The sequence below is a fragment of the Astatotilapia calliptera genome, chromosome 4, assembly GCF_964374335.1.
Source record: "Astatotilapia calliptera chromosome 4, fAstCal68.1, whole genome shotgun sequence".
In the NCBI taxonomy this organism is placed as follows: Eukaryota; Metazoa; Chordata; class Actinopteri; order Cichliformes; family Cichlidae; genus Astatotilapia; species Astatotilapia calliptera.
This window is the reverse complement of record NC_137425.1, coordinates 1,049,675-1,072,580: the sequence shown is the minus strand read 5'-3', so window position 1 is coordinate 1,072,580 and position 22,906 is coordinate 1,049,675. Positions and strand designations below refer to the sequence as shown.

Here is a 22,906-nt window from a genome sequence, read left to right as displayed (position 1 = left end):
ATCTTTGAATGAGGGCTTTATCGCACACATCCTGACCGCTGACATCAAAAACATAATATCGACGCGTCACGCCAGAACACCTCGTGGCGTGGATGTGCTTGCCCCACCTCTGTAAGCTGCTATGCAACTGCAGCCGGGCTTATTTCAGATGTTACTCAGGGGTACTGTCTCTTTAAAAACTGGACAGTTTCACAGTCTGAACCCACAGTCGCTCAGACACGGAGACAGACTTTTTAAGAACACAAATCTGCTGTGGGCAGAGCCTGTCTGTACCCATCCCTCAAACACCCCCCGAGGATGACAGATCTACAGTAGGACCTGCTGCAGTGTGTGTGTTTATAAAAACACTCGTAGCCTCGCAGGGGTTCCAGTTATAGCTTTATCTCCAGCATCAGCGCTATTCTCAGACCGCACATGTCGTCTGTGTGTTTTCACACACACATCGTTCTGGTGTGTGTGTGAGTGTGTTTCATCCTCAGGGTGTTCATATTAAAGCGGTGATGTCCTTGAACCTTCAGCATGAACTGACTCAGTAGCTTTAAGCTCATTGGCCTGCGAGTGCGTGTGTTGCTGTACCAACGACTGCTGCTCGATATACCGCCACGCCTGTTTCTGAACATTGTCTTCTTTTGCTGAAGGTCAACAGAAAACACCGTAAACCCTCCAATAAAGCTGGACTCACATTAAAACGTCACGGGTGTAGGAATGGCGGCCCCATGAGGCGTGGCCTCCTGTGTCACCTGTTCACAGGTGAATTATTTGCTGTGAATGTCACAAAGAACTGGTCACATGTTTCACACAGGTGAGAACAAGAGAGGGGCTTTCAGAGGTCAGTGTCCAAAATATTAGGAACACACAAATAGACCAAAGATCCCGAGCGTACGACTGACTCTAAAAGTTATACTTACATGACATCACCACTTCTGGATCGATTGTGAGCCAGCTTGGCTGTGGATCAGGGGGCGGGACAACGGCAAGCTTTACATCCTCTGACACGCGTCATTGACAGGTAATTTAAGGACCCTACTCCTCATTTCTACCTCCATCTGCATGTTCTTGGACTCTTTGATATAGCTGCTTTGCATGAATCCGTTCAGAATAATCCTTCTTTACCTTGTTCTGGGTCTTTATTTACACTTGTAAACTATCCTGCTTTTAATTGAAGAGTTTTACAGCAACCAGCAAAACTCAAACGTTCACAGACGCTGAAAATCACCTGCAAGCTGCGCGCTGAGCTCGTGTTTGACTCTGTGCTGAAACAAGCTGCTCACAGCGCACCGAAATAAGCTCTCAGGCTGCAGCACGAAGTCCTGCCTCTTCAAACAGCAGCAGGAAACGGATTCATGCTGCTGGGATGGGACAGGAATATAAATACACTCGTCCTTCAGAGATTTCCCTGAGAACCCAAACTGACTTACAGCGAGTAATGTGAACTTCTAGAGCCTCGCAGTAGATCCTGTAAAGTAATTAAAGAATGCGTCGTGAATTCACTCGGCGCTGTCTGCAGCAGGACGTCGATATAAATGGGTTTGGATACGAGCGTCTCCGCTCTGTCTGAGAAGATGCTTCCTCATCAGAGCTCCTCGCCTGCACCGTGATGTTTCCTGCAGCAGCGCCAGGACGTACCTTTTAATTTTGAGCGAACTTTATTGGCTGTCTTCTTGATGTCAGCTGTGAGGTCCTCCAACTCCTGCTTGGTCTCTGCAAAGAAAAGAACCAACACAGTGAGTTTGTGATGCCAACAGCAGAGATCTGAAGCTAAAGCTGAAACAGTCTCACTCGTTAAGGCTAAAGCTTTTTTCTGATTGGCTGCAAAAAGTTTGAAGAGCGGGTGGGCGGGCTTTGTGGTCCTCTCTGACATCATAAAGATCCAACACTGTGAGCCTGTTTCCTGTCGGTGTCAGCTGCCAGCACCTGGTGTACAGGTGTTCCTGACTCAGATCTGGCCCTAACACAATAAAACGGTTGTTCTGGGTTATCATCAGGTTTTTATTATTCCTCATATTTGACGAGCTGCTATTTGTGAAACGATCATGAAAAATGATTCACGTTTGATCTCTTCAGGAAGCTTCCGGAACGCCAGAGAAAGACAAACATCTGTATTTCCCTTCATGGTTAATTTAGTTTATATTTCATATTTGATCATTTGTATTCTCTAGGATCGATCGGGTGTTTCACCATCACGAGACCTCTGCTGGATCTGACGAGGTTAAAAACAAACTGGTGTTCTGAGAGCAGCCTCTTCAAACTCCACCTGACCTCCACCTCTTCCCTTCAAACTCCCAGCGACGAGTCGGAGTTGAATTCAGAGGCTCTGATTGGCTGTTAGCTGTTTTTGCTAAGCAGCTCTTGGTTTTGTGTAGAAGCTGAGCTGTCGTGTTTGCCTCCCCCTTCACTGCTGGTGTATCGAGGCTTCCACTAAGAGTCCAATCAGGTCGATGCACGCAGTCGTGTAAGCGCTGAGGCTGGAGGAAGCAGACGAGCAGGAGGGCGTGCAGAAACATCACATCCTGTCAGCCATGATGGAGGACAGCGGAGGCAGCAGGCGCCAACTGCAGCTGCGCGCTGAGATTTACAAGCGCTGCAGCGCCGCTTGGCCTTTCCCGCCACTGACTCGCTTCACTCCTGCAGCTCTCATTAGCATGTCATGCTAAAGCTAGGGAACAGTCTGCGAGTGGGACTCGAACGTCAGCACATCCATGCCTGCAGAGGCTGCACACAGCTCAGTTTAGCCCACTGATGACCTTTTTCCACTCATTTCTGACGAGTCAGCGACTTTTTTAAAACTGCTGGTAAAGAAAAGACGTGACGCTGTAGCGGCGGCCTCAGCGAGGTCCTCTCCACGTGTGACGGTTAAACACTGACTTTACTTTTCTGTGCGGCGAGCCTGTGTCTTGAGCTGATCATAATCACTTATTTTCTGCCCCTTTGTGGTCGTCGGCCATGTTATAGACTTACAGGCAGTTGGTCTCCAACGTGACCTGAAGCTTCATCGGTTTCTTTTTATATCAAAAATCTTTCTTTACACTTTCAGGTACTTTTATTCTGAAAATCAGGACAAATTCCTACAGAATCGAGATCACAATACGTCGGTCCGATATGACGAAACGAGTGATGCCGAATTTCAACGTGTTACCATAACAACAGGAAGTTGTTGTACCTCCAGTACGCCTGAACGCAGGTGCCTCCATTTTGACTCCACAGGCTGTACATAAAAGATGGAAGTGCCCACAGTACTCTTGGGCTATGGAGGCGTGACGACGGAGGGACTGTGGATCCGTGCGGCAGCGACCCGTCAGCCACACAGAAAATCCTACTTCCTGCTCCTTCCTGATGCTGATGACGCCCAAAACAAACGTCACGTTTTATTCAGGGAGACCTGAAACCAGCGACTGAGACCACGAGCTAGTCAAGGTCACCGGTTTGTTCCTCTTCCTGTCAGGCGACGACGACGAGCGTTGGACGGATATCGGTCTGCGACGAACGAGGCCGAGCGGGGTGTTTATGAATGGGCTGTACTCCTCTGCTCTCACTACAATTCCCATCATGCATTATTCAGGCAGAAACACAGGGATGCATTTTGCATGACGGCCTGTCGGCAGCTGAGCGCGAGCTGACCCAGAACTGAGGGGGAGAAGAAGACAGAAAGCGACATGATTTCACCAGAAGGAGAAGAAGAGTCGGAGGTCAGACGAACACGAAGTGACGCTTAAAGACATCAGAGATCCCGTCTGAGCTCCAGAACCTCAGCCGCTGTCTGTACTGCAGACGTCACCGAACATCCTTTAACATTCGATCTGCTGTAGGGTTTAAAGAAGAACGTCAACGCTCTGCTTTCATGTAACCTAAAATACTTGGAGACCGTGTGGCTGCGCTCGTGTTTTAACTCTGCTTAATGTTCCTCGCCGTAAACATGTAAAGCATCACTAACATTCAGGATCCCTGTGATGTCACACGGTCGTTCGCTTGCTCTGGAAACTCTGGAAACGTTCAGATTTGTTTCCGGGTTTAGTTTTGAGGAGTTTGGGACCCAGCAGATATCAGGGGTCAATAGTTATGATGCAGCAATGATTCTGCGTCGTGTAGCGTCCGTGTGCTGGGAAGAAGTCTTCAGTTAACCAGGTTTAAACTCAGATTTGTGGATTATAAAAGTCTCACAAACTCCCAGCATGCATCTGAGAGTAGCTCTGCAGCGAGGGCGCGTTTGGTCGGGGTCACCCTGTAGACGCAGCGTTTCTTCGTTAGCCCGTATCGGCGTGTAACAGCACTGACTCTCAGGTAGAGCTGCGCCCACCCGTTCCCCTTCGGTCATTTTCCTGCACAGCTCACGCCGACCGAAGGGTTTCACATGTCACCGCACACTCACAGCGTTACACACACTTACGGCGAGGCAGCCGAGGCTCGTCATCTCCTCCGAGGTTAACGTCACTTCATGCAGTTTAAACAGACTTCACAGCATGAGGGCGGGGATCAGAGGGAGCGACGGCGACGAAGGAGACGAAGACAGCGAGAGAGAGGGAGGAGAGGGTGGAGGAAAGGAAAAAGGAAAGGATGGAAAAACAGGAAAAGAACTTAAATCATGCAGCAACAAAAGAGAAAAACAGCGTGCAGACAGTCGGACAGCATGCAGAGCAAACAGAAAAGGTGCAAACATGAAGCCGCATCCTGTTCTTCAAACAGACACAGAAGGTTATAAATCATCTCCTCACGCGGCTAAACAGGAGCGGGCGGCGTGCGGGCGCTACGAGGTCACAGCAGGTGGGTCCAGCTGATGACTTACAGTCAGCTGTTCACAGTCAGCTGTTCGACACTAAAACGAGCTGCAGCACAAAGTCGCCGTTCAGCGCCTGTTTACGTTTCCTGCTGCTAGAACTTCCTCAGAGGCTCATTTTGCTCATGCACGCCATTAACCAGCATCAACTCCACATTTCATAAACCCAGGCAGTTTGCTCGTGCACGGAGACAGAAATGTCTCTGGACCTCTTCGACACCGAAGGAAACCTGACAGCAGGCGGCTTCTGTCAGGAGGATTTCAGGGGTAAAAGGCGTGGACGGCGTCTCGCCAACGAAGAGCTAAAAAGGGTCGAAGCCCGACGCGGAGCGGAACCCCTGAGGCGGAGACTCTGACGGCGCAGACGTGGCTGTCGGTGTCAGCGCTGACATTGAGTCATTGTTGCTGAGTCACAGCACGCCGTGTCGAGATTGGGACTCGCCAGGCCTCGTGCTCTCAGACCGGAGACGCTCTTATCGTCCCCCCACAGTGTCAGGACGAGCGGCGGAGCAACGGATGGGCGCGCTCAGTGGCGGTTTGCCAGCAGCGAGCTGCAGCATTCGTCAGCCAGCAGTTAACGGGATTAGAGGTCACTCTGAGGTCGGGTTACTGAAGGGTTCTGACACGTGGACAGCGTTTGGAGAGCGCCCGCCGATCGACCAGCACAACCTCACACAGCTGCTGTGGCGGAGGGATACGCTGTGACGCTGCTCTTCATACCTCCTTACTTTTAACCAGTTCACGGTTCAGTCGCCTTCGTTTCTTTTATGATTTTTGAAGCTAATTTCTGACTTTTTTTTAGCAACTTCACAAAAATGAAAGTCGCCACAGCTCGGTGTTAAACTCTCGTTTGTAGCGACCATGGTAACATCACCCGAATCGTTTCTGTCCGAGCTCCTTAGATAACAGACTCCTACAGAACCGCAGATATCGCCACCTGCTGGTCACTGCATTAGTTGTACTCTGCGGCGATGGAGTCGGAAAGAAGCTGAAACTGAGACGTTTGCAAGACGTCGCGGCGGCTCCGTGAGGCTGCCTGAGGGTCTTACTTTCGTCAGGATTGGGTGCGGCCAGGATGGCGCTGTGCTGCTTCTTGACCTGCTCCACGTCCTCCGACAGCTTTTCTATACAGCCTCGGATCTCCTCCACCTGAACCAAAAACACACAAGAACAAAATCAGTCTTCAAACACGACATTTATTTCCCATCATGAACTGGTTTTAGGGCCTCAGTCAGTGATAACATTAAACCTGATCACAGCTTGTTTAAGCCAAGCTTTAGTTTTTTACAGCTTCTGTATGGGCTCGAAATGTGGTCATAAATATTTTGTACTTGTAAATCAGGATTTGTGTGTGTAAAAAAGATTTGTGTGTGGACTTAGAAAAAAAACCCTGCAAGTTACAAGTACGGATTTTGACCCTATTTTTCTTCCTTTCATCTGATTGGTCAATGTCATGTCAATCACAAATGTAACGATCCAATCAGAGAGCAGAGATGGGTTTGGCTGTCGAGGGGCGCTTTTTTTGAACTGCAGGTCCTTGAAGGGTAATACAGTTTGAAGCTGGAGGATCTCTATATAAATATCCGATAGCAGCTAGGTCCCCTAACTTTCAGTAGCTGTTGAAAGGAAAAAGTTGTGCTATATCAGTGGTTAGAAATACCATTATTACTTTAGGATTAGTTTAACACAAAGTCAGGGCTGACCCAGGACCATTGCTGTGAGTCACAGTGCGCAGCATAAAAGTCCTTTCACATCAGAGCAGGATGTGCTGCTAATGCTAACTGCTAACTAAAAGCAAAGGATCCAGAATTTGTTGCTGGCTGCTGGGCTCTGTGGGGTTTTGCAGCAGCTCTACCTGTACTAGATGCACCTGCTCCTTGTCTTTTCTATCTCTGACTTTATGTGAACTACAAGAGTTTCTGGGGTTTTTTTGCTGGTTCCTCAAATGTTCAATAAAAACATGTATGCTAATTCATAACGAAGAAAGCTTTGTAATGAAGACTGTCATTTCCAAAACACTGCCCGCCCCCACCCCGCGGTCCGCAGCGCTGTTGAAAAGGCTGTGGAAGTCCCTGTATTAAACACGTAGTCCTGTGACACAAAAATCACCAAACTCGGACGACCACAGACTGTTTTCCTTCGTGGTGATGAAGGAAAACGCTGGGTTGGCATGTAAAAGAGCATTTATTCCCTTCAAAGACCTGCAGTTCAAAAAAAGCGCCCCTCGACAGCCAAACCCATCTGTTCTCTGATTGGATCATTACATTTGTGATTGACATGACATTGACCAATCAGATGAAAGGAAGAAAAATAGGGTCAAAATCCGTACTTGTAACTTGCAGGGTTTTTTTTCTAAGTCCACACACAAATCTTTTTTACACATACAAATCCTGATTTACAAGTACAAAAAGTTTATGACCACATTTTGAGCCCATACTTCTGTCGCCTGTTTCTGATGTTTTGAAGATGTTTTATGAGTTTTCGCTCACTTGATGTTTTCATGTTGATGTTTATGTTCTTCTACTCTGGGACGTCCTAATGTCCATTAACCTTTTAAGGGTGCACGCTCTGATTCGTGCAACCATTTTAAATCCTGGTAGAATTTCAACCACTTAAGCTAGCGCAATAATTTAGTTTGCATATGAAACTCAGCTCGACCCAGGTCGCGGTTCCTGTCTGCCGCACAGGTCCAAAGGTTTACTTTGTGCCTGTGTGCTTTCACTGTTGGAAACAGTTTATTTTGATGCGGTTTTTGTAAATTGTGAACAATAATATTTATATTTGTTTTTCCTGCAGTTTGTAAAAATTCTTGAATCTCAAAAATGAAACTATGAAGACACTCAGAATAAATTTCCTGTGGTTGAAACGATTTTGTGCAACTTTGCATTCTGAGGGATGAAGCTCGAAATATGTGTAAAAAAACAGAAACGACTTTTATTTTCTTGTTGTTTAATGTATTTCGTTATTATGAACTTAATGCAAACATGTCATTAAAACTTGGGGCATATTGATGTAAAGCAACTTGAAATGCTCCAAACAACGTCACTACAGCAGGTAAAGATATGAAGCTACGCTCGGGCAGACTTGGTTCTACGGTGGGCTTTAAAGGTTAATGTGATTTTGCACATCATTACTTCTTTGTCTGCTTTTGCTGATATTTTTCAACGTGCTGATGGCGTGCAGCCTGAATCCTGAGCTCGCTCCATCGCAGCCAAAACATTTTTATTTCTGTGTTTTCGGTCACGTCTGCCTCAGGACACCTTTGTGTCTTTGTTTCGGTGCAAACAGCGACCTCTGAGTAATCGTTTGTCTCAGACTGAACAGTCCCAGTGTTCCCAGCTGCTGTTTACGACCCTCACAGTGTCCAGTTCATGATTTAACCCAGTGGTCACATGACTGCCTGCAGTCACCTCACCTGTTCGAAGAACTCGTCCATGAAGTGGTCCCTGTCCACCTGCACCACCTCCTCATCGTCGTCGCTGTCCTTTGCCTGCAGACAGGAAACATGATGTCATCGGTGTGGTGATGATGCTTCAGTGATGAAGACTGACGCTGAGGCCCACAGACGGACACACAGAGGGAAACCGCTCCGTAAAAGCAAACAGGAGGTTTCCAAGCAACCGCAGCAGGGCATCACCACGCCAACGACCGAGAAAGTAATTTTCAGTTTATTTAAATATGACATTATTGTTAAATAAAATTGAAAAATGATATAATATTTAAAGAAATAATGAAATAAAAATGTAAAGACATCAAATAAAAAATATTAAAATAAATTGAATACGACAAATATGACATATTATTGCTTCAAATAAATAAATTTAAAATTAAATAATAAATCAGCATTTTAATGAAGAAAGAGAAGGAACAACATTTAAAAATAAAGTAAATACACAAACATGTTAAAACGAAATTAAATAAAATATTAAGAAAATTAAAGAAAAACGAACACAGGGGAATAAAAAGACAGAAAAATTAATAATATTATTGAAATAGTCCAGGATGAAGATGACGATGATGGAGTTGTTTCACAGACGAACGCAGGAACATTTTATTAAACTCAGATGTTCTCCTTAGAGGAGAGAGGGACAGGTGCTTCAGGCTGAAACAGGTGTTCAGTTACACTGAATGGAATTCTGTTATTATCAATACAGACTGTGTGTGTGTGTGTGTGTGTGTGTGTGTGTGTGTGTGTGTGTGTGTGTGTGTGTGTGTGTGTGTGTGTGTGTGTGTGTGTCCGCCGACCGCAGACGACAAAAAGCACAATCCCTGATGTTCAGTAAACTCTCTGCAGATACCCGACACACAGGCAGGTGGACAGGCTGAAGGCGGGATCAGGTTACTGTATCTATGAGGCCCATTCTTCACAATATGAAGCTCCGCCTCCATAAAACCATAAAAACTAAAGGAAGATAAAAGAAGTGAACTTTGTTTCTGTGTCAAATCTAAACCAGCGCTCAGCACGTTGTTAAAGCTCCGTTAAACCCATCGAAACCTGCAGTTCCTCTGACGTCCAGCAGAGGCAGCAGCGAGTCTGTCCCTATAGACTGCCATGTTAAAATAAACGTGTTTATTTTAACATGGCATTTTTATTTTTATTTTTATTTTATTTATTTTATACGTGCAGAGATGGTGTCCCTCTGCACCCTCTGTCCTCCCCCTGCGTCACTCTGCCTCTGCAGAGGAGACTCAGTGTTTGGATTAATCAGTCCACAAACTCATTGATTACTAATGATCATGTTGTTCCAGTTTTAACTGCTGGGAAGAAGAAGAAGGTGTCACTAACATATCTATTTTTATGTTTTACAAACCAAACATTAAAGCCACTCGTCACACACGTTTCTGCCGGCACATGCCTGCCTTGAAGATGAGGCGTCACGTCTGCCTTTGCTTTCATCAGCACTGTGATTTATTTGTTTCTGCTGTAAACATGTCCTCTGAGTCCCACTCAGGTGTCTCCACCTGGCTCCGCCGCCCGCCCATAGAGGCCGTGGCAGCTTCCTCAGTCCATCCTGCCAACAGTTCTCACTGTGGGCGATGCTAATGATGTCAGCTAGCTGCAGGCCTGATGCTCTCTCTCGCCTGAGCCAAAGACCCGATGCCACGGCATCAACACACACAGGAAACACACGGCGACACACCAGAGTGAGACAGGCGGACATCAGCATCGCTCTGTCCACGGACCTGAACGCTCCCAGTGTCAGGATAGACTATAGACTGTAAATAAAAGACAGACGTATCCACGATGTCACCCACTGGTTTGCAAAGGCTCATCTGGAAGCTTCAAGCCGAGTGATTCAAGCTGAACTGAAAAAGCCAGCGTTAAACCACATGATCGTAGAGTAGCCACGCCCACTCACAGGGTACCCCAACCCCCCTGTGACTGACATTTCCAAAATTAACTTAATGAGACAGCAGCTGCAGTGATGTAACACCTGACCAGGTAAAGGTGCTGAAGCTGTTTCAGACTCTCAGCGACACTGACATCACTGTCACGTCCCAGTGAAGTGCTGCTGAGGGCACAGGTCATGTTTCATTCACTCTTATTTCTTTAGCATCTTATACTGTCAGACCCTGAGGTAATACAGAGAAACCTAAACCATCATCACCCCCTGTGAGCAACAGTAGGAAGGAAAAACTCCCTTTTAACAGGAACCTGTGGCAGAAACAGGCTCAGGGAGGGGCGGGGCCATCTGCTGCGACCGGTTCAGGCTGAGGGGGAAGAGACAGGACGAGGACTCGCTGACGTGCTGACCAATCACGGCGCACTATGTTCTTCTTCCTTTAAAAACTGAGCTCTAAGACCCTCGGTAGTCCCGCCTCCTGCAGAGCGGACAAAGAGGAAGGACTTCCTCCAACAGTTACTCGAACTCTGGCGTTGTGTTTAACGGTTTAAGAAGATGTAAGTGTGTCTGTTTGGGTCCAAGAACTTCCTGGAAGCTCTCACTTACTTTTAGATCATGCAGTTAAAATCGCTGATCATGGATTCCTGCAGCGTGTTAAACATGTTACTTTGTTCATATCTGATGTGAATTTATGGAGATGAGGCTACGAACTCATCGCAGCGTCTCATCGGTCACGTTTGGGGCCGTCCTCTGCGGTTTGTAAAGCCTGACGCTGTGCAGGAAAAAGGAAAAGCTTTAGATTGAACGTACGAGCGTCTGTTCGCGACCCGCACGGCTCGTTATTCCCGATCCCCCCGGCAAAAAACACACCACATGTCTGAAACTGGGTCGCTCTACTTCTTCAAGAAAAAAACCTACAGGAGGAAAAATAATAAAAATAATAACGTGAGCATCTGCAGGCAGAAACGAGTTCATTCATCGCTTCAGTGCCGAGCCGATCGACCAGGAGACGAATTTCTCCTGAGCTCCTCTCGCTGGTTCCTCCTGATAACGAGCCGCCGGCCTTCAGGGCGAATGTTGGACACGATGCACCAATTTCATGTTTTTAAAACCGGTAAACGTCGCTGTCATCCCGCCTACGGCTGCAGTAAGGTTGTTAAAATCACTGCATTCTTCACCGATTTAAAATCATCGGATCCTTCCAGCAACGAATTTCATCAGAACGGCTGCACTGCTCCGGTCCGGAACGACGGTTTCAGGTTTTCAGGTCCAGCTCAGGGTTCGGGTTGAGGGTCTGGGGATGTTCAGTACAAACATGTACGTGTGAGACGAGGTCCCTGAAGGCATCGCGGGCGCCTCCCTGTGGAAATCCTTAACAGAGGACGTGACAGCAGAGGACTCGCTGACCTTCAAACACACCCAGGAGATCGATGCCCCCCAGCCCCACCACACACACACAGCTAAGATCAAATCTGAAACAAAAAATACATAAAATACAAAATTTCACATTTTAAACTGGCTTTTTAAGTGTAAGGCCAATAATATAAATCAAGTTATTTAAATAAATCTTTTTCCAAATATGACCCCTCCCCCCCACAAAAAAAATTCATACGTTTTATAAACTTTCTGAAATCTATCAAAGAAAATGATCCTGTAAGATTAAATATTTAATTCCAGCTTAAAAATATGTTTTATATAAAACTTCAGCCAGTCTGAAAACAGCTCCACCAGCAGCCAATCAGCATCATCCCTGCCTCCAAAACCAGCCAATCAGAGTCTGTTCCCTCGCTGCTGTTCCTCCACATCACCATCCAGTTTAGAAATGCACACACATAGAATGAGAGGTCAAAGGTCAGGGGCTGATGGAAGTCAATGGACAGAGCTTGATTAATAATCAGTGAAACGTTGTCAGCCTGCAGGTCTGCGTGTGACCCGGCCGTCAGAGGACGTGAAGGCCGTGACGGTAAACGCTGATCTGAGACCAGCAGGAAGAGGCAGGAGGTGCAACGCTGCGATGGCGGTATAAATGATGTAGCATCGCTCCTGCTCTTGTCCAGCAACTCTCAGACAGCCTGACGAGGGCGCTGCCTGTGCTGCACAGGTTGTTCCAGGAAATAGCCACAGCCGCACCTACACCGTCCCCTCTGGTGTCTGCACTGACTCAGCCGAGACAGAAACGACAGAGAGCAGATGATTGGAAGGTTGGGGGCGAGTGGGCGTGTTCTTACGTGTGTTCAGTCTGACATCACACAGACGCTAAAAACAACCAAACAACTAAAGCACCCACCCGTCTCTCACATGAGCCGATTAGCAGTTCCTGGTTTTCACTCATGGATGGGCACAGTGTTTGGTCACTGCTCAGGTGGGAGGAGCCATCATGTCCGTCTTTTATATACAGTCTGTGCTCCCCCCTCAGCAGGATATGTGGCTTCAGGGTGTTTCCACAGTTTAGCACGTGACGACCTGCAGGGCCCCGACGAGAGCGGCGCGGGGAGCTAAGGTGGGTCTTCGATGCCTTGAAACTGGAGCCTGTGAGTCAGGAAAATCCCACTGAGGGATCAGCGGTAAAATCTGGGTGAAGGAACCTTTTAATCAGATGAAATCCAGCGCTCGGTTTCTCTGCAGGGTCTCAGCTTTGAGTGTAACGAGGAGGCCGGCCCTGACTAATATCTGAACACTGTTACATAACAGCAGAGGCTGAGACACACTCGGCTGTTTTCTCCTTATCCAACCATCTGAGGAGGAGGAGGAGGAGGAAGAGGCATCAGAGCACAGAGAGAGAAGAGAAAATCAGCGAAGAGGCCGAAGATCCTAAAAATAAAAAAACTGCACAAAATGCCGACCTTCACGTTTCGGTGTCGGCTCGGCTGCGATTGTGTTCTTTGGGTTTCCATGAGTTCATTTCATACAGGATTCTGTTTATTAGTTATTCATTACATAACATCCTGTTATGTCATAAACCTTAAATAAACACTGAAATGGACAAATGTGAAATATACACACACAAAAGCCAATATTTAAATAAAGCAGGCAGGCGACACACATCCGCATCAAACGAGATGTTTACGCAGCGTCGTTCATTTTTGAGTACGAACAGAAACAATGTGGAATGAAGATGATGAAGAGGCGTCACATCAGAGAAGAACAGGAAGAGGTGAGCCCGACGCCACGTGTGGCTGAGGCGTTCACGGTCTGTTGCACGTAAACACAGAAACACGTTTCTGTGGTTTCAGAGGACGGTCAGGTGTTCCACATCATTAGCTGTGTCCCAAAACGCAGGCGGCGTCCTTCAGAGGACCCGGCCTTCTCGGTCTTCGAAGGACCCAGCCCACGTAGACCGCGATGAAGCAGGGAGTTCGCTGTTTTTGCCGGCTTGAGTGACCATTGAACCCCCCGGTCAGCGATCGAGCTGGTGGGTAACAGACGTCTCCGAAAACGTCGCAGCACAAATATGTGATGTCTTGATAAACTGAGCAGATATTTGAAGTTTGCACAGCTACTTTCTCATCTGAAAATATCTTAAAAGTTTATTTTGTGACCCAGAAAGATTAATAAGAGTAATAATAAAACTTAGCTGTCGCCATTGTTGGAAACTGGAATTGGCTGGGCCGCGCTATGAATTCTGGGATAGGTTGGAAGGACACACCCGACCCATCCTTCAAATTCGGGGAAAAGGAGGACGCGTTTGTCAGCGGCATTCGGAGGAGTCGACGAATTGGGACAGACTTGGGCGCGTCGCTGTGATGTAATCGGCCTACAAATGCGGCCTCAGGAGGAAGCAGCCGACTTTTTGGGACACAGCTTTTGTCTGCAGCCTTAGATACAGTGACCTTTGACCTTAGCCACCTGGCACGCCCGGGATTATCGCAGCTCGCCGCGATGCCAAAACAATCTGATGTGAATCAAAAATTTTAAAAAAATCAAAATCAAAATTTATTTCTATAGCACATAAAAATACAACCAAGTTGACCAAAGTGCTTCAGAGTCGGTCAGAGCAAAAGCACAAGAAGGAATGAAAAGAAAGAGTTTAAAGGAAACAATATGACAACTGTTTGAAACAAAAACTAGCCACGAAGTAACAAAGTAGTTTTTAGACGCAAAAGACTGGATGGACTCAGAGGAACGAATATAAGGAGCGAGGTTATTCCAGAGTCTGGGAGCTTTGACAGCAAAGGCCCAATCACCTCTGGACTTCAGACGACACCTCGGTTGCGTCAGGAGCATTTGATTGGACGATCTAAGTGCCTTATTAGGGATATACAAATGAAGGAGTTTGAGGAGTTTTTAAGGTAAGCAAAAGAATTTTGAAATTGATACGATAATCAACAGGAAGCCAATGTAGGTTGGCTAAAACTGGTGTGATGTGGGCATAATTTCTAGTATCAGTTAGACGCGCAGCTGCGTTTTGAACTAACTGGAGCCGGTGAGTAGAGGACGATGGGACGCCCGAGTAGAGGGATTTACAGTAGTCTTAATTTGGAAGTGATAAGTGTTTTGTAAGGTCCTTCAAAGGGCTTTGTTTTAGACATCTGATGCAGCTGGTAGAAACTGTTTTTTACCAGAGCTGACAATAAGACAGGAAACAGAAAAAAATTCAAATTAACCAGTCAAAACTTCACAGATAGATCAGCTGACATATAACAGGTAGGTATTGGTTATTTGGTTAAGTCACGCCCAAGTAAATACTGGACTAGACCATAAATGATGAGGGGGGGGGAGGTGACATAACCCCCACCTGTCTGAAAATAACACATGCATGAAATGCATAAGGATGCTATGAATATACACAAACAGGGGGACAAAGGGCAGTGTTTAATAATAAAAGCACGTTTGAATTAAAAAACAAGATTACATCATCACTTGGGCGTGACTTAACCAAATAACCAATACCTAGCTGTTATATGTCAGCTGATCTATGAAGGTTTGACTGGTTAATTTGAATTTTTTTCTGTTTCCTGTCTTGTATTTAAGCAATTTTCTCCAATGTTTTACTAAGACCCTGATGAAGGGTCCTAGCAAAGGGGCCCAGTTAGTTGTTCCAGCGCGGTGTGACTATCACAAACTGTAACTGTCTTATCCTGGTTCGGTGTGAGAGACGTGATACGTTTGGACCTCATTTAGACAGTCAAATAGGGGTTGCAGGGAAGTAGAGACATCTGATGTCAAAGGGAAATAAATCTGTATGTCGTCGCATACAAATCACATCACAGTCACATGGCCCGAGTCCACAGGTAGAAGAAGATCATTAAAAAGCCTAACTAACGCTGTCTCGCTGCGATGGCGAGGTTTAAAGCCAGACTGACTTTCATTGATACCGTTAGAATCAAGGAAGGACTGAAGTTGTTTTAGAAACACTTTTTCCAGAATTTTGGATATCAGAGGGCGTCTGTAGTTAGAGCACAAGGGTCAAGATCCTTTTTCTTTATAACGGGTTGCACGACAGCGAGCTTAAATACTGACGGTGCACAACCTGATGACAGGGATGCATTCAGTAAAAGTTGGATACAGGGACCGATAGTGGGCAAAGAAAACGAGAGGGAAGGATATCATGGGGGAAGTTAGAGATCAGAATAAGACAGTGGCTTGAACTATTGAAAGACAGTCAAGCATTCAGGGACTGCAACAGGGTCAGAAACTAACGACGACTCAGATGAGAGAGACGCCCTCAGAGCTGATATTTTGTCAGTGAAATCGTTTGAAAAATGATCACGAAGTACAGCAGAGGCATCCCTACAAGTGAAGGGCCAAGGGTTTACCGAGGAATTACACATACTAAAGAGGGCTCGAGGAAAACGTGTTTAAAATGATACATATGGATAAATAATCCATCTTGAAAGCTTAAAGCTCGACTAGCTGGGTTTGCATGAATGCAGAGATGAGGACCTGATTGGTCTGCCAGGCATTGATCATGAAATCTGTTTTCCATTAATCGATCAGCTCCGCATTTTCACTTCTTTTCTACTCTGAGCTCCAACATGCCTCCTTCACACATTCATACAAGCACTTTTCTCTACACTTAATCTAACATTCACACTCCAAAGCATCCAGGTGGGGATTGAACCAGCAACCCTCCGGCCTCAGAAGGTTCATCTGAACTCATGAAGAGTCCATGTCGGCCTTGTTCACCCCTCCCTGAGCCTGGTGCTGCCGGAGGTTTCTTCCTGTTAAAAGGGAGTTTTTCCTTCCCACTGTTGCCAAAGTGCTTGTTCACAGGGGGTCGTATGATTGTTGGGTTTTCTCTGTATGTGTTATTGTAGGGTCTGCTGTACAATATGAAGCACACTGAGGCGGCTGTTGTTGTGATTTGATAAAACTGAGTTGAATATTGTGTAAAAATAATCCATCTCAGTCGAACATTAAATCATTTCATAGACAAACGCTTGAGTTTGATTCCCGCCTCCAAACGAGTCGGATACATGAAAGTTCAGATCTCGTGATGTCACAGTCTGAATAAATCCCAACAGTCAGCGAGCGACTCCTCGCTCATCATATTTTTATTATACTGTACAGACGACCACGCACAGACCAACACACGCACACGTGTGTGTTTACGGACAAGCGAATGCGATTAACGCGAGCGAGCGAACACGAAGCCCGCGGCTCTGCAGGAAGACGAGAGAGCGAGGAGATGAAGAGGAGGCGCAGAGAGGTGGTGGATAACATGGGGGAGGGGAGGAAGAGGAGGGTGATGGTGAAGAGAGCGGAGACCGCGGGGTGGGGGAGGGGGACGAGGACAGGAGCTCTGCGGCTGCAATGCATCCAATATCTGTCTGATTCTGATCACATGACCTGACGTCAACGCCTCCACCTGTCAGGTCGAGTACTAACGAGGAAATGAGCCGACGGACGTCTCGTTTCCTTAATGAGGAACATTTTCATTATGTCAGGATCCATTTGTTGGTTTTAGTAACGAGTTGTTGATAATAAACATAATGAGACTGTTCGTCTATGCGTGTTTTATTCTTCATCACCTTTTAATGCGGATTTTTATTTATCCCAGATATCACAAATCTGGGATAAATGAAGCTTTTAAAGTCTTTTCCTTTTCTTTTAATTTCTTCTTTGCTTTCCTTCCTTCCATTCCTCCTTTCCTTTCCCCCTCCCCCTCCTCTTCCTCTCATGTCATGCAGACTTAAATCAGGACGCTGACCTCAGGTGTCAGAGTGATGCCAGCATAGTGTGCGTTTGTGTGTTTGCACGCATGAATACACACTCTATGTGTGTGTGCATGTTAGCAGTAAACCATGCCAGCAGCGAGCCGCGTTACCCACAATCCCATGGGATCTCTGGCGCTACCCAGAGTCCATCTGTGCTCCGTGTGACCGCTAATGTTCCCCCACAAACCGACTTCTCCCAATTTTTAAAACCTGAAAAGCTCCTTTAATCGTTCACTTTCAGAGCTCAGGTGCTGATTCAGCAGCAGACACTCAGAATTCAGAGCTTCTCATGAGCACTCAAACGCAGCGCTGCTGCTCGGGGCTGCAAATGTTTTCAGTCTGAAGATTAAAACCAAATAAAAAAGCTGCTTAAACATTTGGATGTTTTCACTGTTTCATTCGCACAGATGAATTTATGTGATTCTTCAGTTTATCTGTTCAAAGTGTTTAAAGTGAACTTTACGATGACACATTTTTCACCGCTGATTGAACAGGAGGCTGTGGATCGACACTGGCTCAGAGAACAGATCCAGATCCTCCGTCATCCAGTTTGGTCAATAAAGTTTCTCCCTCAGGTTGACGTTCATGCGTCTCCTCCAAACATCTGTTTGTGTCCAAGTATTAAAAAAAGTCGATTTCTATGATTTTTCTCATGTTAGTCTGAACCATAACTGTATATAAAAGATGGACATAACCACCATGACAGTCTATCGTGAACTGATTGTAAGACCAGTTAGTCTGCCTGCCTGTGGGTCCCTCCCATTGGTTCTTGCACTCGCGCTACGATCAGCTGATCTCGGTTTGTGTGTCTGGAGATGGACATTACTTTGACTTTTATTGCACAAAAGGATGAGATTGCAACGGTAAAGAGGAAACTGCATGCAGGACTGAAACAGATGCTAACACTGCTAAATTCAGCTCTTTGCACAGACAGCACGCTAACGCTAAGCTAGCCAAAAACCCAGCCCAGCAGGCAGAGCCTGAAAGTCAGCTAACATGCTAATAATTGCATGAATGCAATATCTTTGATTTGCTGCTTAGCAATGCTGCTCAAAGCGGAGCCAATGAGAATCGATAAGAGTATCCGGAAACTGCGTTCTCATTGAGGTTCAGCTTTCACAGAAACGACGATCGGTTAATAACGTTTGATTAGCAGCGTGAAAGCTGAGGCGGCTGCAGGCGTCAGAGTGTTGTTTCTCTTTCGTGTTTCAGGTATGACAGCGACCTGACCAGGTGTTCACCTCCGAGAAGAGTCAGACGACAAGCTGAGTGACATCAAACCGTCCTGACACACACACACACACACACACACACACACACACACACACACACACACACACACACGCACACGCACACACACACACACACACACACTCTGCATCCGTCTTCTTTCTTTATTTCTTTGAATCTATAAATAAATAGTCTGACTTGTTCTCTGCTGAGGAGACGCCAGAGGGACGAGCGGGTGAATAAAGAGATGGAGGACAAAAGAAAGGACGGCGAGGGTAGACGGGGCTTTTAGAGGTCTGATAATGGACACGTGGGGGTGGGGGCGGGGTTTGAGGTAAGAAAGAGGAAGGATGGAGGAGGTTGAAATCTGAGATTTCACTCATTTATTCACAGATTAAAGATCATTTTATCCTTTTTTAAACTTTTTGGTTTCTAATTTCTAGTTTTACTATTAATGTAATTACAGGCTGATTAATTAATGATTCATTAATTCACGTGGATTCCTTTAATTATCACCTATGTATGAAAATTATATAAATACATTTTGACTGATTAACTGAATTTTAGCTTCATTCAAATATTGTTTTAAGAAAAACATCTATGACGTGTCCGGATGAAGGTTAAACTGAAGTAACTTCTTTATTGATCCAAATGTGAGCTACAGTTAGCCTGTGAGAATCCAGGCTTAAATTATCCTAAAATTAGCTGAGCTAAAATAAAGCTAAGTTTAAGTAAGGTTTAGATAATGTCCTCGGAGATAACTTTAGATGAGCTCATTTTAAATTAAGGCAGGATCACTGAGGAGAACATTTCATAAGCTTAGACATCACAGGGAAAATCTGTCTGGCTAACTTTAGCCAATCAAGGTCTTAAACAACAGCCAATCAGAAGAACCCTGCCTTAAAGGGGGAGGAGCTGACAGAGCATTTAAAGAAGGATTATTCTGATCTGTGGCTCATGCTGAGCCGCTCTGCTCGAGCTGAGGGCAGAAACGTTGACTGCATGTGCAGACGCAGCGTCACAGCAGCTCAGCCTGAGTGATGCGCTCAGTGTCGTCACAATGTGAACCAAGCGCACGTGAAGAAACGATCACGCCAACAACACAAGCCCTCCACAGCAGCACCGAGGCACTCTGGGTAATCAAGTCGCTTTCCCAGGATCCAGTGAGTCAGGGAATCGATGATCTTCTTTTAGACGACTGGCAGGCGGCCTCAGACCGGCGCTCTCTGTCCTCAGTGCAGCGCTTTGATTTCACTCCGGTTCATCCTGCTTTCGCGCACCGATCACATCGACAGCTAACCTGCTCTCATTAGCACCGTTACCCTCACACGTCCAGATGAAAGGAAAAAGCAGAGCATTAGGGCTGCCACAAACTATTATTTTGATAGTCGACTAGACACCGATTATTTATGCGATTAGTCGACTAATCAGATCATCATCCATTGGACGTAAAACTACAGCTTATTGCACCAGCAGCATCTGCTCTTATATAACTATCATTAGCTTACAGCTTTAAGCTTTTAAGGTGCTAACTAAAAATAAAGACAAGATGATAGTTTATTCAATTTTAATGAAATTTGCAGATTGTTTCGGTGAAGTTTAATAAACTCCTTGCTATCTAAAATATAACAGGACACCGGAGTAAATTCTCCAGCATCTCACACTTCTGATAATCAGCTGTCTGCTTGACGTTTATTCAGCTGTGTAAAAACTATAACTTTAATCTCAGCCAAACCGATTTACTCAGGAACAAATAAAATACTAAAAAAAAAAAAAGAAAAAAAAGCCAAACAACAACATTTTTAATTTATCTAAGTGACTCATATATATTTAACCTGAGTCGCGAAAGACGGCGGTGGGTTTGAAGCCGGGAGTCCGGTGTTCTCACGGCTCTAGTTAGCCTAGCCCCCGGCTAGCTATCGAGCTAGTGGGTAACAGACGTCTCCGAAAACGTCGGAGCGCTTTTGAAAATATGTGGTGTCTTGATAAACTGAGCAGATATTTGAGGTTTACACAGCTACATTCTTGCCTGAAAATGTGTTAAACGTTTATTTTGTGACCCAGAAAGAATAATAAGAGTAACATTAAAACTAACTAGCTACCGCCATTGTTGTAAACTAAGCTGGGCCGCGCTATGAATTCTGGGACACAGCTGCTTCTTCTTCTTCTTCGGGGTTTAACGGCAGCTGGCATCCTTGTACATGCAGTGCTGCCATCTTCTGTTTCAGTCCGTTATTACACTCTTAAATCCTGCTACTTATTCCTGCGTCTTTGGGATCTTACAAAGCTTCAAACGACACGTCGACTATTAAATCAGTCGTCGACGATTTTGATAGTCGACGTAATCGTGACTAGTCGACAAATCGTGGCAGCCCTACAGAGCATCAGCCGAGGGTCAATCACGAGAGCGGCGCCGGCTCATCGCGTCTGAACCCGAACTGTGAACGTTTTCCTCCATGAAACAAAGCAACGGTTCAGTTACAATGACATCAGCTTTTCTGCCTCTGCTGCTTTAAAATAAATGCAGTGGGTTCACTGATCCACCATCATCATCATCAAACAGGAGGCGTTTCTGCTTCTGTCCACTCTTATACAAACATGTTTTTGTAATTACTAGTTTTTTTGCATTGTTAATTTATCTCCAAAAGTTGATTCTGTTCATCTGAAACATTTCATCTCTCATCGAAGTGACTCCTTCAGTCTCAGCTGACTGCAGGTTTCCAACCTTACAAACATCTGCACGGTGACTGAAACCAGCCCACTGAAGGAACAACGGGCTGGGAGGTCACCTTCATCATAAATATGCAAATTCTAACGACCATTGATCAACAACCGCTGAACATTCAGCGTGGATATCAGCTGTGCTTAGAAGTTATGAGGAAAAAACGAGCACCAAACTTCAACCCACTGCTCTTTTATTTTGAAAATATGCATAGTACGAAAGTAAAATTCTGCATGACTTCATTAAATAAACTAAAACTACTGCAGAGAAAAAACATTCAGGCAGCTGCTTTTCACGTTAATCTAGATAAAGGTCTCAGCTACGCTCACATGTCGTTCGCTGCACATGAATTTATACATAAAAAGCTGAATTTATAAAGTCTGAAACCAGGAATTATCCTGTACCACGTCTTGAGAAAGGACACAGCCCTCCTGATGGGTTTCTCCGGCTCTTCAAGCAGCTCTTAAACGCATCCAGCACCGCACCTGATCAATACAGCATTGATCAGGTATTGACCCATGGCAATAAGCATCAGAGTGACACAATCAGGACCTCTCCTCTGAGGACTGATTGACGGACCATGTGTGATCTATTTTTGCTGCAAACGTGATTTTAATCTCATTTAATCAAATTTTGCATCAATAAATACGGAAACACTAAAACCTGACAGAGCGCATCAAATACATTGAAGCCAGAGCAAAGTGTTATGATAACAGAAGTATGTCAATAATATTTTTAAACACATAATTAGTCACATGTTTGTATATAAAGCATTTCCTGTTTCCTGCTCTCCTCTCCTTCTGAAGCCCCGCCTCCACAACAACAATAATAATGAACAGTTACACATTAGTGGAAACGACGCAGTAAGTAAGGAGCCGCCAGACTCACTCTGGGAACCTCACAGTAACACACACACTGACCAGACTACAGAGCAACATATCCAGGCTTTGTTTGTGACTCATCCAAACCTAACCCCGCCCCCACGAGCGCCACCTGCTCCAATCAAAGGTGAGATGATTCGAGCTCTGAAACTTTAAACCTATTGTCCCACAGCCTGATGAAGGACACGTTTAAATCAGATCAAAGATCAAGTGCAACAACAAACCACGTTCCCCCCGCAGAGACTGAATCAGAGACAACAGAGGATTTTAAACTGAAACCCTGAACGTGATGTTTACAGCATCTGTTACCATGGTGATTTAGCCAGGTGAAAACGTCTTTATGAATGGACTCTGCTGCACTTCCTGTCTGATGGCAATTCTGTCATCCACTTAAACCCACACTGATTCTCTCAGGTGTGTAAAAATCTGTGTCAACAGCTGTAAATGGCTCCAGTTTCTGTCTGTTTGGGGGCGTGGCCTACTGCCACCTGCTGCAGGTGACACAGTGACTGTGGGTCAGATCCTTAAACGAAGCTGAACCGTCTGCAGCAGCACAGGTGAACTCATGCCAGACACACCTGGGTGAAGAGGCAGCTCAGATGATGAAGATAAATGACTCACTTCCTGTCTGGCTGCTCACGCTCACACTGATGCGGGGACGTTTGATTCATTCATCACCGCCTCACCTCGCTAACCGGGCCACCGACTTCCCTTCCATTACCTCGTTAGTCCTCCGCTCGTTCCTCTGTGAGGTACAACTCATGAAGAAATCATCCGAGGCCTTCCATGCTCATCATCAT

The 22,906-nt window shown here is 45.7% G+C and overlaps 1 protein-coding gene across 1 annotated transcript in view; it reads right to left on the bottom strand.

Moving 5' to 3' along the window:
• The window catches only part of stx1b (syntaxin 1B), a 48,890-nt gene that overhangs the window by 12,782 nt on the left and 13,202 nt on the right, over positions 1-22,906 (bottom strand). Inside the window, exons 2-4 of the mRNA XM_026163856.2 lie at positions 8,187-8,261; positions 5,821-5,920; positions 1,627-1,701 (exon numbers count right to left, since the gene is read on the bottom strand). Of these exons, the coding sequence (XP_026019641.1) occupies positions 1,627-1,701; positions 5,821-5,920; positions 8,187-8,261 (250 nt within the window). The remainder of the gene's footprint in view (positions 1-1,626; positions 1,702-5,820; positions 5,921-8,186; positions 8,262-22,906) is intronic.